The sequence below is a fragment of the Colias philodice genome, chromosome 6, assembly GCF_061535455.1.
Source record: "Colias philodice isolate Cphi_HAF_F1 chromosome 6, ilColPhil1 Martin Lab GWU primary, whole genome shotgun sequence".
Taxonomy (NCBI): domain Eukaryota; kingdom Metazoa; phylum Arthropoda; class Insecta; order Lepidoptera; family Pieridae; genus Colias; species Colias philodice.
In genome coordinates, this window is record NC_143091.1 from 6792044 (window position 1) to 6806828 (window position 14785).

The 14785-nt window shown below is 34.9% G+C and overlaps 2 protein-coding genes across 2 annotated transcripts; both read right to left on the reverse strand.

Moving 5' to 3' along the window:
- Window positions 1-1693: 1693 nt before the first annotated feature.
- TRAM (translocating chain-associated membrane protein 1) lies at window positions 1694-13435 on the reverse strand. The gene is made up of 9 exons (XM_089696476.1): window positions 13305-13435; window positions 13044-13196; window positions 12550-12738; window positions 11526-11679; window positions 10998-11175; window positions 10324-10439; window positions 4387-4532; window positions 3391-3505; window positions 1694-3080 (listed from the first exon to the last, which is right to left on the reverse strand). The coding sequence occupies exons 2-9, from the start codon at window positions 13173-13175 to the stop codon at window positions 2983-2985; spliced, it is 1128 nt and encodes a 375-aa protein (XP_089552602.1). The 5' UTR covers window positions 13176-13196; window positions 13305-13435; the 3' UTR covers window positions 1694-2982.
- LOC149487791 (uncharacterized) lies at window positions 8643-10230 on the reverse strand. The gene has a single exon (XM_089695783.1). It carries the CDS (start codon window positions 10071-10073, stop codon window positions 8643-8645), a length of 1431 nt encoding a protein of 476 aa, XP_089551909.1. The 5' UTR covers window positions 10074-10230.
- Window positions 13436-14785: the final 1350 nt, after the last annotated feature.

A 14785-nucleotide genomic window follows, 5' to 3' on the forward strand; every position in this document is an offset into this window, starting at 1 on the left:
AAGAAAACTTTGCAAAAAAATTTCGAAACTTCGACTCTTCCAGTTTACCACCCTGTAAAGCTGAATTGTTTTAACATTTATTAAGGTTCGCTATGTGACTAAGCTATGGAGAAATGCACACCAAAAACAACCGACAGCTTTATCTCCAGTTGCTTCTGGTTGGACCATCAACAAAGATAAATACGATTTTGTTTGGTTTGAGGGAGAGCAATCACCTTCCACAGTTGTAGATGTTATTATTCAAAGTAAGTATTGAATAGAACATTAATCAAGAAAAACTAAATTATTATATTATAACGAACAAATCTTTTTACTTTGAATAAATGAATTATTATTTTTTTTGTTACAGATAATGGAATATTGGAAAACAATAAAAATTCCTTAGACGGCTTAGACGATAACATAAATAATTCTGACAGTGAGAGGGAAGATGATGATGATGATGATTATGAAGATAGCTTTTTAAATTTAACAATGTAATTGTTTAACCTTCATTGATATAGTTTTTATTCCATTCTTTTTAATGTATGGTAACTTTAATTTATTTTTCACTTTAATGTTTTTTTTTTTCATTTTAACTTTTTAATTTATAAGAACAAGTGTAAATAATATTGTATTCTTGCAATTATTTCCTGTCGCATAATTAAAATACACTAGCTGATGAGCTGCATGCTTCATTACTTTTTTTTATTTATACTCATTTTTTAATACTTAACAATCGAATTAGCGTCTGGCTAATTAATTTTAGATTATATTATGTTTGAAGAACATAATATGAAATTTACAGACATTCTAAAATAATTTGAATTTTTTATAAAAACGAAATTAAAAATTGCGTCTGGCACCTATTTAACAACGAAAAAAACGTCTTGCAATAAAAAAATTATGATTGATGGATCTATCTAAAGGCAAAAGATTAAAAATTACGCGTTAAAAAATGACTTAAAATTAAGGAAATTATCGTGTGCAGATACGATGCGCACTAATAAACGCAACCACTGCGACCAGCCAGACAGCCCGGACTCTAACCGAAATAGCAAGAGGAACAGTATATCAAAGAACCAACTATACTAAAATTCTCACTTGTCAACGTTGGTAGCTCCTATACGATATAGGTATGTTCTAAGGGTATGTTAGGCTCGACTCTTGTTTTAAAATGATAATTATATTTTTTCAATACAGACAAACAATCAAATTATGTAAACGGTAAGATGCAGTTTTTTGTTGCTTCATTCAAGTTTCAGTGATATGGATCCATGAGAATATAGTTTCCTACCTATTCTCAAATATCCAGGTTCCAGAAGCATTCATATATTATTTATTATTCATTCATATTTATTCATATTATTATTCATTTATATTATTATTCAAGCTATTTCAGACGAATTTGGTGGGACACAGAAGATTTTTTGTCAGAATCTCTGCTCCTAATGTGTAGGTATAAAATAGGCTATACGAACTAATAAAACTGCACAGAAAAAACGTAACTAGTTAGGTAGTTTGTTGCTATTTTTATTTTATTTATTTAACTAGTTACTCCTTTTTTTTAATTTGTATAAACATTTTTATGAAAATCAGTGTTGTGTCTTGATAAGCGATATTTTCTTTCAAGTTCATAAACATTAATAATAAAACAAAAAATAAAAAAATAACGTGTTAGTCGTTCATAAGGATTTGGAAATAAAAAAAACTGTTAAATATCCAAAAATTTATTTTGAATTAAATCAACATCAAGCTTTTAAAAATTGACAATTCATGAAAATTATAAATTATGAGCACATTTCGATATAGGAGGAATTATAATATAGAATCTAACGACTATCAACAGTCACGAATACATTCTTAGAATCCAAAAAAAACATACGGTCGAATAAAATTGCTGCTGCTTGTCCTATAGTTTAGTAAAATGTAAAAATAGTGTATTAAAAGAGCACCCGGACATCATTTGAAACACTATTGAGGAGGTATTGTAAGTGTATTACAAAAATAGTTAAGAAATAGATATAAAAAATATAATAAAAAAATAACATATAAATAATTTAAAAAGCATTTATTGGAATTTCTGATAAAAATATTTGCTTATGCAAAATAATTGAATGGAAACATTTTATCGTGTTCAGACACAGTTTCGTATTGGTACACTTATCAATATATTCATATAAACAACGTTTTAACCTAAACATTTAGTTTTTTTACATTTTAAAGAGATATTTTTACAACCCTGTATCCTCTATACATTATTACGATAATGTTTAGTCTAAGATTGTAGTTAAAACATGTTTCTTTCACGTATATTGGGCGTTAAATAATTGTCATCAAACTACACAATATACAATACATTTAGAATCTCATTAAATAATAACTTCGTTTATTACATAATATTATAATATAACACATACATGGAATATTTATAGAAATGCTACACGTTTTATTTTGTGCTTCGACAAATAGTAACTTTGTATTTTGAATACAGAAACTAAATTATACACATAATAATGGAAGTACAACCTATTGAATGAAAAATACATCTGGATTACTTACTTACGACCACGGGCATTTTAATGAATTGATATTGATAAAAATAATAAAATTTGAAAATGGAGTTTCAATTTGGGCAATTTTTTTTTTGCTCATGACTACGAATTTTACGCAGGAGAATTACGCCATAATTTTTTATGAGGAGAAAGAAAGAAAAGATGAGAAACGAAGTATGTAATAAAGCTTTATTGTCGTCAATGTTTTCAAAAAACAATTCGTAATAAATAAAGTTACATATATTTTGTGCATTTTTATTTATCATACCTAGTCTTAAATTATTATATGCGCGATTGCTCCCGCGTAAAACAAACGTCAATCAAATTCAACACCAATAGGAACAAATATAAATAAAATTTATTTTAAGTCAACATGTTTCGTTATAAAAGTACATAATGTTCAGATGATTTTGTTGTATGTTCACAACAACGATGTTTGTGTGTGGGTTTACTTCTTGGCCGCGGCGGTCTGTCGCTGCCGAAGAGTCTTGTTCGTGTTCTGATCTACTTCGGGCAGGTCAGATTCTTCGTTGTGGACTTTCTTAACTGAAAATTAAAGATAAATAATATAGGTATCATTATTTATTTTATTATAATTTCCCTTTATCTTGCCATAACTTGAGCATGACTTTACCAATTGTTTTCATTTTTATTTAAAAAAAATTTAAGCTTTAGGCTTTCAGTTTGAAATTTTTATAGCGGTGGCTGCTCATACATATAACCGGGGACAAAAAAATATATTCACTAGTATAATTTAATCAAATGCGGTCAAAAAAATGCGTCATCGTAAATCCACGATGTACAAAATTTTATAGTCTAGTTAAGCTAGTATAAAAAAATCCACCAATAAAATTACCTTTTTCTTTCTTTGGCCTCTCTTTCCTTTCCTTCTTGGGTTTGCTAAGAGCAAGTTGACGCGCCTCCTGGCGTTGCTTCATTGTTTCAGTAATGAAGTTGAACATCAGGTACACCTAATATTATAAAATAATAATTTATGAATTCGTTGACTTATATCTCTTAAATCTCCAGTGAAATATTGTAAGACAAATGATTTTTGAATGATTGTGAGGGTATCAATCAATATAAATAAACAACAGTACAAAGCTATATCATGCCTGACTGACATAGGCTGTAAATTGTAATTGTTTTCTTCTATTGTGATAGACCAGCAGCACGAAAATATCAATTTGTAAAAATATCCTTTCATATCACAGATTTAATATATTTATTTATATCAGCTTAAATATAAAACCACATTAAGTCACGTCGTGTCTGTCAATATCGATCATGCTTTACTATATCTCACGTATTTTTCTACAACAAGTTGTGTCTATCAGATCACGTCACGTCGTTTCACGTCGTATCATATCGTGTTCCCACTTGAATAAGAGTGAGAGAGCGATATCCTGCCCGACCACGTCACGTGACCATGTCACGTCACATCAGTACCCACCTGGAAGGAGACGAGCAGCGAGAGCGCACCACTCAAAGTCTACTAATGCGCGTCAAATTCTGTCAGACCATGCCACGTCATATTCCGTCACGTCACGTCACGCCATACCATATCATGTCACGTAAATTGTCACCTGGAAGGAGACGAGCAGCGAGAGCGCACCACTCAAAGTCTACTAATGCACGTCAAATTCTGTCAGACCATGCCACGTCATATTCCGTCACGTCACGTCACGCCATACCATATCATGTCACGTAAATTGTCACCTGGAAGGAGACGAGCAGCGAGAACGCACCACTCAAAGTCTACTAATGCACGTCAAATTCTGTCAGATCATGCCACGTCATGTTCTGTAAGATCCCAGCACGTCATGCTATAACCTGTCATGTCATTTCTCACCTGGAAGGAGACGAGCAGCGCGAGGGCTCCAACCCGCACGAGCAGCGGCGCGGCGCCAGCGAGCCCGTAGTAGAACGTGAGCACGCCCAGCACGAGTGAACAGAGACGCACGGCGACAAACACCACGCCGTTCACTACGCTCAACACTGTGAAAAATTATACCATTTAGATTTTTTTCGTGATTTGATTTGCTTTTAATTCTTATATATTGTAGCTTATATTTAGCAAAGTATCTTATCTTCTTGTGTCATACTTATTTTTTCAGAATAATAATTAAGAATGAATCCTCGTAGAAATGCTGATTCTGGGATAAAGTGGTATGAAAAAAAAATTAAAAATGTTTTGTCCACTTAAATTTTTATATGTATAGTTCTTCTTCTTCTTTTTTGTCTATGGCCTTCCCAATCCCAAAAGGACGGATTCTGCCAGTGTCAAGTGTCATGTGTGCACAGATCAAAATTGAACGTTTATTTCAGTGACTACGGTTATAATGTAGCAACTTGATGCTCTGTGCTGAGGAAAAATCACGGAAGAGATTGAGCAGTTCAAATGCTGGATCAGTCTTACCTGGATAACCAAACAGGACATATACAAAAGCAAAGCATTAAAATTTAAGATTATTGAGGTGGATAAATTTGGATAAAACGTTAACAAATGAGGAGGGAACCAAACATAATAAACATTTAAAATTAGTGGGGCGGGGAACATCAGGGGGAAGGAGATCCAAAAGTGAGGAATTTCGTTTAGGGCACTCAAAAAATATATGATCATTGTCACCTTCGGCTAAGCCACACTCGCATAAGGAGTTATCACGAACATGAATTTTTGCTAGGTGCACTGGTGTGGAAGCATGGCCTAGTCGGAGACGACAAATGGTTGACACTGTAGATTTATTAATATTTATATATTTGAAAAACCACGGCTTGCAGGGAACCGTGGGCTGTATATCTCTGAAGTATTTAGCCTTGTTTGAGCTATTCCACAAAGAGTTCCACATACTTTCCAGGCGGGACTTAGCAAGGGGGAGGAGATCGTATGAATAGTTTAAATAATGTTCTAGGGTACCACTAGACATAGCTGCTTTTGCTAGGGCGTCGGCTTTCTCATTACCAGTAATATTCGAATGGCTTGGAATATAAACTAATAAAACGCTGAGGTTCTTTTCATAGCAGTTAAAAAGGCAGGATCTTATTTGTAGAATAACTGGAAAATTTGATTTAGAACGGAATGGGTTCGAAGATATTGATTGAAGGCAGCTTAGAGAATCGGTAAAGATGATAGATTTTTTAAGGTTATGGGAGAGGATGAAGTTAATAGCTTCTAAAATAGCTGTTGCCTCGCCAGTGAAGACAGAAGAAAGCGGAGGACATTTATATTGCAGTATAGTTTTAGAGTTTGAATGCCACACAGCTACTCCAACCGGTAGCCAATTTGACGATTTAGAGGCATCAGTATAGAAGTAATTGTAATCGTGCCAACGAGATGAAATGAGTCTATTGAGAGACATATTTGCATCAGGGGAACTTTTAATTATACCACAACTTAAAATAATGGAAGGCTTAAAAACTAGAGCATTGTAATTTGTTAAATATAGAGGGTGATTATCAAGTTGAAAAGAAGGATCTGGAAGGCGATAAAACTTAATAAGGCTTTTAAGGATACAAGGGAAATCAGATGGCGAACGTAAAGTATTGGAGGTGAGAGAATGTAATAGATTCTGGAGCTTGTTAAGAAGAGGATGTGATGAGTACTGCGTTATTTTAAAAAAGTATTTATCGGCAAGATACTGTCGGCGAAGAAACAGAGGTGGATCCACAGATTCTACTTGGAGAGCGTTAACTGGAGACGATTTCATTGCACCAAGTATGTGGCGTAAACATTTATATTGGATCTTATCTAGTTTTACCAATGCAGATTTACTACAGGGCTCAAAAATAAAAGATGCATAATCTAGGTGGCTTCGAATTATTGCATTATAGACGAGTTTCTGGCAATATGGATGGGAACCCCACCACACTCCAGCGAGTGAACGTAGCACATTAATATTTTTTTCGCACTTTTGTACAATGTAGTCAATGTGTGCAATACCACTTAATTTTTGATCCAACACAACACCCAAAAATTTGACCTTACTTACCACAGGCATTACAGAACTGTCAAGAATCACCACGGGGGGCGAAAATGAACGTTTTTTGGTGAATACTACAATATTACTTTTAGCTGGTGATAGAGACAGACCATGGTCATTCATCCAGACTTCTAAATTGGATACTGCACTATTAAGGCGTTCAACGACATCATCCATATTGTCAGATGAAGCATACAATGCAATATCGTCCGCATACTGTAAGATATTGCAAAAAGGAGTAACAGTACTTTCTAAATCATTCGTGTAGATTGAATAAAGAATTGGGCTCAAAACTGATCCTTGGGGAAGGCCCTTAAATGTAACTCTACTTGAAGAAGAGCCGCGCACATGAATATATCTTATCGTTAATAGATTCATGATAAAACGTATCATCCTCGCAGGGATACTCATCTGAGACAGCTTATGTCTGAGTACCGGAAGATGGACGTTATCATACGCTGATACAATATCTAGGAACACACCCACCAAGAATCCTTTTTGCTGAAAGGCTAAGCGTATGTCAGTGGTAAGGATATTGAGGCTATCTAAAACACTCATGCCTTTCCTAAACCCAAATTGAGAGCGAGCAAGGAGATTATTTCTCTCAACGTGCCACTCCAGTCGGTTTTTTATTAAATGTTCCATAACTTTGGATAATGTGGAAGAAAGTGCAATAGGTCTATAAGAATTAGGATCAATCGGGTCTTTACCAGGTTTTAAAATGGGTATGATGAGTTGGGATTTCCAGGAATCAGGGGTAGAGCCGGTTTCATAAAATAAATTAATCAAATTGAGAAAATATGACTTTGTTGAACTATTAGATCTACTTAAAAATGAATAGGGGATGCCATCTAGCCCTGGGGACGAATCCTTTAGGCCTTCAAGCACGGTATCCAGCTCTTGGCTAGAAAACTGGCTATCTATTCCATAAACATTATTATAAGAAATAAAATCAAATGGGGGTAGGAGAATAAGATCCGCAGAAGGGACAAAAGGGGGGGCTAATTTATTTATAAAATCATTGAGCCAGATATCAGGGTTATTGGAGGATGGGTTGGCATAGGAAAGAGAACCACGGAATCTACGGATATTTTTCCATACAATGGATGGAGGTGTAGTAGGTGATAAACTCTCGCAGAATCGTATCCAGCCTCGTTTCTTTTTTTTTGAAAGAAATCGTTTCGCATGAGCAGCATTTCGTTTGTAAACAATAAAATTTTCGAAACTCATATTAGAATTGTACCTGTCTTCGGCATTCCTTCGCTCAATAATTACCTCAGAACATTCGTGATCCCACCAGGGAGGGGACATTTTTCTGGGAGAGGATGAGGCGGTTCGCTTTACAGGCAGGGTTTCAGAAGCAGCAGAGTGGAGACAGGTAACAAAGGAGTTATATGAGGACATGCAATTTTGTCGAAGAATTTCTGGTAGATTAGATACTTTAGAATCAAGATTGAGTGCAAAAGAGTCCCAATCAGCGCTTTCTAATTTATATTTAAGTAAGGGAGGAAAAGAGGAGGTGGGGATATGAACAGTACGAGAACAGGAAAGGAGAATTGGGAAATGATCACTACCAAATGTAGAGGGAAGGGTGCGGCAAGAAAGGGAGGAGGCTAATATAGATGAACAAATACTTAAGTCGACTACAGTTCTAGGATTTTGCATGGGGGAAACTCTTCTAGTAGGGGCACAATCATTGATTATACATAAATTTAGATCATCAAAGAGGTCCACTAAAAGTCGTCCAAAGGTATCACACATATAAGATCCCCATGAAGTATGGTGGCCATTGAAGTCTCCCATAACTATCACGGGAGAGGGGAGAGAGGAAATAATTAACGATAGGTCAGGGATGATACTGGGATGAGGATGAGGTATATAAACAGATAAAAAGGAGATATCAAAGGCTCGCACTGCGACGGCGTTGAAATACCGCCCGTGCGACGGAAGAGGGATCTGGGTGAATGGGATCGATCGGTTTACAAGTAGAGCACTTCCAGCATAACCGTCATCCCTGTCATCACGCAAACAAGAAAATCCCGGAACCCAATAATGAGAACCAGGAATTAACCATGTCTCCGAGATGGCAGCCACAACAGGCTTATGCAAGGCAATTAACTCTATCAGATCATGTTTTTTGCGACGAATACTCTGTGCATTCCACTGGAGGAACACTAGATCCATGGTTTGAAAGAATGGAAGAAAAACGGGAGAATCTTAAGGCAACGTTGGACGGTAATTTTTCGGGGTACTCATTTATTAAACTTTCAATAAAAGATAAACACATATCTAAAAGTTTATCATCGCGCGAAGGGGCCGAGGGTGAGGTAGTATTATTAATTAGCGCGCACCCATTGGGGAGGGAAGGTGGAACGTCGCGAACAATGGCGTTATGAGCGACTGTATCATAAGTGGTTCCCAAAGTAGCCCTGGGGCGGGGAGATCTCATTACAGTTTTTTTGTAAGAAACCGTAGGGATAGGTTGGCTTGATAATGTGAGGTGGGATTCAGGCGTTACTGAGTGGATGGTGGATGGATGGGTCTTAACGTTTTCCGCAAATGTTTTGCGTGAACCTGGGATCAACTTTGATGCCTCTTCAAATGAGACACCTTCAGTCGCCATCAACAATTTAATCGCTTTTTGACGACCCTGCTCCGGGCAGCTTTTGTCAGTTGCAAAGTGGTTAGCTGAGCAGTAGAGGCAGGACGCCTCTACTTCTGTTTTGGGACAGGTATCACCTGCGTGCATTTGAGTGCACCGATAGCAGCGATCTTGGGAACGGCACTGTTCACGAACGTGACCGAACCGACAGCACTTAAAACACTGAATTGTCGGAAATTGATAGACCTCAACCGGCATGGCAGTGTATAAACAGTATATTTTATTGGGCATAGTTTGCCCTTGGAAGGTAAGGACTACAGATTGGGACGGTGTCCAAGACGTCACTCCATCAATTTTCTGCTTTTTATTTAAACGCCTCGCCTTTAAAACCTTACCACGTCCTCCTGGAAAGTCTATGTAACTTACAAATTCCTCCATTGACCATTCAGTAGGGACACCCTTGACGATGCCCATACGGGTTATATGGAACAAGGGAATAGTTGCTTGAAATTTCGCTTCCTTTAAACTTGAAAAATTAAGAAAATTATTTGCATCTGCTGCTGAAGTAAATTGCACCGATATTTTATTACGGCCTATAGGTCTAACACCATCTTTAGTTATGTTCTGGACACGGTGTTTATATAAGAACGAACCGAATTTAATGGGTCTTATACTTAGACCAGCCGAAGGGTCTTCCTCTGTGCGAGACACATATACTATGTATGGTCCACACTCTTCGCCAGTGTAAGATGGGGGATTCAAAAGAATTGGATCAATATAGGTAGTTTGGGAGGCTGGGATAGTATAGTCGTGATCAGGGATATGGCGTTTGGAGGGTAAAATGTCGGAGTCTTTAGAGGAGTGATCGGAACGGGGCCTTTTGTGGCCCGTAGACTCCGCTTCCATCATCTCACTCTGTAGATCCGGTTTATTAAGGTCTGGAGGGTCAGGACCCATATTGCAGAAGGAAAATTAGTTTTCAATTGCTTACCTAAACAGCACAAACACAACAAAAAGTTTGGTATCACTAGAAAAAAAATAGGATAATAAAAAACGTAAAAAACAAAAACAATCTCTGAGACACGTGTTTTCTCCGACACAACAAAGCAGCGAAAAAAACATATGTATAGTTAAAATTGGACAAATATCTTAAAAAATGTCACTTGTCAAAAATTTTATCAAACACTAGTATAAAACTAAAACTCACATTTGTCTAAGAAGTCCTCCTTTTCACCACGAAGGATGGTGTTGAGGCGGTAGCTGTGAGCGACAAACTCGGCAAGGGAATGCAACACAATGAGAGCTACACCCACACGTTGGAACCTGTGACAAATATTTTTATAAAATATAGGAAACTTAACCAGACTATTATTTATCTGTTTCAATATTAAAAGTAGTTATAGTGTATGTCTAACATTTAAAATACAAAAAATAGTATGAAGTTATAAGAATTTTATATGAAACTAGCGGTCCGCCCCGGCTTCGCCCGTGGTACATATGAAAAATAGATGTTGGCCGATTCTCAGACTTACCCGATATGCACAGAAAATTTCATGAGAATCGGTCCACCCGTTTCGGAGGAGTATGCAGACTAACATTGTGACACGAGAATTTTATATATAAGATTACAAAGAATCTTTGACTATTCAATTTTTTTTTGTTTTTTGCAATCTATTAATTTGCAGATATTCAGCTACCTATATTTTATTCAAAAATGAGCTCAATTTTTAATGCAATAAGAATCAATTTCTATCAAATAAAGAACATTGTTGATTAGTTCTAGATTTTTCTCACTTATCACATGGTCAAAATTGCACTGCAAATCAAAACATATGACACATTTTTTGTATATTTTTATCAACATAGCATATGAAAACTCACTTGAAAGCATATGCCAAAGAGACAAATGTGAAAGCAACAACAGCTTGGCGAATGCGTCCGGCCCACTCATCTTTCTTCACCCTTTGGAAGTACAGTTCAGGGATTGTATGGATCCAGTAAGCGGCTTGGACCACCCACCACAGTTTCAGCAGGAATGTCATTGGGTGGTTAGGGTAACCTACAAACGGATGATATTAATGTTGTGCCATAACAATGTTTACAAATTTAAGATGCTGTATAACAATAATGCAAAATAATTTTTACTAGATTTTATTTAAAGACAGAACATTAGAAATTGATCAAGCAATATAGTTATTGAATTAGTTATGTATGTTTAAAGATAAAAATGAATGTATATTAAAAATTTAAGAAATGTTCTAATAATGTTCTAATATGTCTATATAATCTAATATCTAATATATTTTGATCCACATTATTTGTATAACTTAATTTTTAGTTAAACAATAAATGTTATTTAAAAATACAAGTTTTCAATTTTTTTTCAATTTGTATATATGTTCAACTCACCATCCCATAATTGAGGAATGTTGAACAAGAAGCCTTCACGGAAGATAGCATCACCTCCCCAGATGAAAGTCATCAGTTGGAACACAACCAATTGGCCAGACTCATTGAGCGCACTCAGTCTTGACTTGGATAAATGGAACTTTTTCGATAATTTCTACAAAAAGAACAATTTTACATACAATATACACTTGTGTTTTTTGTAAAATAATACAAAGTAAATAATAAGAAGCTACAGAGGTGATTTATAAGAAACATGCAAAGCATGCATTTAATATTTATATTAAACTAGCGACCCGCCCCGGCTTCGCACGGGTGCAATGCTGATACTAAATACACTACAGAAAAACTGTGAATGTTGTATATAAAAACATAGCGGCCCGCTCCGACTTCGTACGGGTATAAAATAGATAGCCGGGCGGCCGGCCGGTACCGCCGCAAACGCTACGTCCCGCAATTTTTAAATCTGTAATATCTTCGAAAATATTCACTTAAATCATACGGTGTAAAGGGCCATATAGATCTATATTAAATGAACAATGTATTCGAGGTATTTAATTGGTTAAGGATTAATGCTGTATTGGTTAAAATCGCATTTAATTAGCCATTATTAGCCATTATTTGTCGTAAAAAGTAAATGACAAAAAAAAGTTATTGTGGGTTATCCATATGAGATAGACATATACCATCGCGGACTTTTCTGTAGACCTTTTCAATGTGTATAATACTTAGTACATTATTTTGATAAAACTCGTAGGGTTGAGCCTGCGTTTGCAATGTAAGCGGAAAAAATGTAATTTTTTACGACATCACATTAGAAACCTCAAAAATAACAGTACTTCTCCACTATTTAATGGATGTTATTATACATATAAACCTTCCTCTTGAATCACTCTATCTATTAAAAAAAAACCGCATCAAAATCCGTTGCGTAGTTTCAAAGATTTAAGCGTACAAAGGGACATAGGGACAGGGAGAGCGACTTTGTTTTATACTATGTAGTGATATTTTTTTTTATAATACTTACATCTAAAATGTATTCCTGGATGATTGCATGCATAACAATGCACACAAGCGAGTAGAAGAAAACAGCACAGGCATCTTTCCAGCCTGCTTCATAGAAGAATGCCTCTCCTTTTGGCAAGTCCCTTGATGGTTCAATTCCACTGACATTGTGATGCAAGCTGATGAATAAACTGGCTATTGAAGTTGTGGACTGAAACAAATAATAACATATGTTTTGAATTATTAACTATAAATTATACATTTATTGATTTATCTTGATTAGTACAGAGGAATTAGATACATTTGATTGACAAAATATTTAAAATTAGAGCAATCATATCAGAAAATATCCTTATCATATCTGTAAAAGCATTTAGTTATTTAACATTAAATATAGATTGTTGATGTTACTTAACATTATTTTTAATGAAGCTTTGTCAAAATCTATTAGTTATATTATTAAAAGCTCATAAAGAAAGTACCGTAAGGCTTACGTGGCAAACTTTTTACACGTACCTGTACCATAAGACCGAGCAAGAACACCATAACAACACATGATACAATATCGGCATGGTTCTGTATCACAAATTCGTGACTGAAAATAGGTGGGTTTTTGTTAGTTTTTCTTCCAATTGCAGGCTTAACCATCTTCCCGGTGGTAACCTGAGACTAAAAAATTATTCAATATATTAATTTAAATACGAATGACAGAAACCCCAGAATCAAAAATTTAGAGGCTGATTAATTTATAACTTCATAATTAACAAGAATATGTACCAATTAACACAAAATATAACACCAAAACTGTTTCTAAATTCTGACAGATATTCCAGTTTCGACTGACGTGACACTTTCACTTGGCTACGCGGTCAAACGTCATTGACACCATAATAACGAAAGATTGTCTATGGGTATCCTTGTTGGAACCATAGAGTCAAAAAGGCTCACTATACACGTATAATATCAGTGCTTGTGTGCTTGTCCAACAGGACACCGAACAAAAATTTTTACCATAAAAAGTGAATGTCCGTCAAAACTGTTCCTTATTATAAAATCTATAATATAATTATACTTACCTAAAGCATAAAAACTATATAGCTCTACTATTTATATAGAATCCCAGGAAAATAAATCTTTATTGTTAAGGTTATTATCCAAAACAATATTATCGCTGATGTTTTTATAAAAGATTATTTTTTAAAGATAGAGATAGTACGTCTTGCGTAATAATATACGCTTTTAATTATTAATAATGACTTTACGAAAGTCTAGTGATTGCCCGACTCGTGTAGCGCGAGCACGCGACATGTAATTTTTGTATAATTTATTTAAATGCAATAAGAGTGAAAGAGCGGGGCTTATTAGTTAATAACGGACATTGCCGTTTTAATGAAAATAGTAAATATAATATTGTTGGTGCAAAACCTTATTATTTTGGTACCTTCGTCATTGCAATCATATACTTACCGTGATTTCATATTGTCTATTTAATAAAAGGAAATTAATAAAATTATCTAATTTAAAAGCGATGTTTCGTTTTATTGTCACGAGGAATAAAAATGGGTTATAAATCAAAACATTTATCTTGACAAAGCGATTTTTAATTATGCAATTTTACATTCCACTTCTTAAAAATATTGATATAATATAATATTATGGTCTATCTTATATTTTTTCTAATAAGTAACTAAAAATCTCAACATTCCATCCAAGAGTATAAAATATTATGTATAATTCAAAAATAATACAATATACAGATTATTGTAAAATCGTTGTAATAAACTCTTATACCCCAGCCACACTATGCTACTCGTCCTGCTACTCGTGCTGCTCCTCGTCCTGCTCATCGCGCTGCCGCTCGCCTCGATATTGCCGTCTGGCCACACACTGCTCTACTCGCGCGATTAATCGCGACGCTCTTCACTAGGGATGGGTCGTCGACGTATTTTTCATCAACGAGACTAGATCGTTAATCAACTAGTCGTTCAACTAGTTAAAATCTTCGACTAGTCCATGTGTAAAATAAATAACTATTATTAAATAAATTCTTAAAACAATAAATTCTAATCTCAATATAACAATTAATAAATATTTATGCTTTCTTACAAAAATTATACTCCCTAAAAAAAGTATTACTAAAAAACTTATTATCGTTTGTTTTTATAGTTTAAATTCAAAACATGGGTCTTGTAAACCAAAAATATTTTTTTTAAAAAACTTCAAAGAAAAGAATTTATTCTTATCAATAAGACTGTTTA

Coding starts and splice junctions, on each gene's coding strand:
- TRAM (XM_089696476.1), bottom strand. CDS start 13,175: ATGGTTAAGCCTGCAATTGGAAGAAAAACTAACAAAAACCCACCTATT. Junction 11,176..11,525: donor CATTCCTCAATTATGGGATG/GTGAGTTGAACA, acceptor ATCCGTTTGTAG/GTTACCCTAACCACCCAATG. Junction 3,081..3,390: donor GAGGCCAAAGAAAGAAAAAG/GTAATTTTATTG, acceptor TTTAATTTTCAG/TTAAGAAAGTCCACAACGAA.
- LOC149487791 (XM_089695783.1), bottom strand. CDS start 10,073: ATGGGTCCTGACCCTCCAGACCTTAATAAACCGGATCTACAGAGTGAG.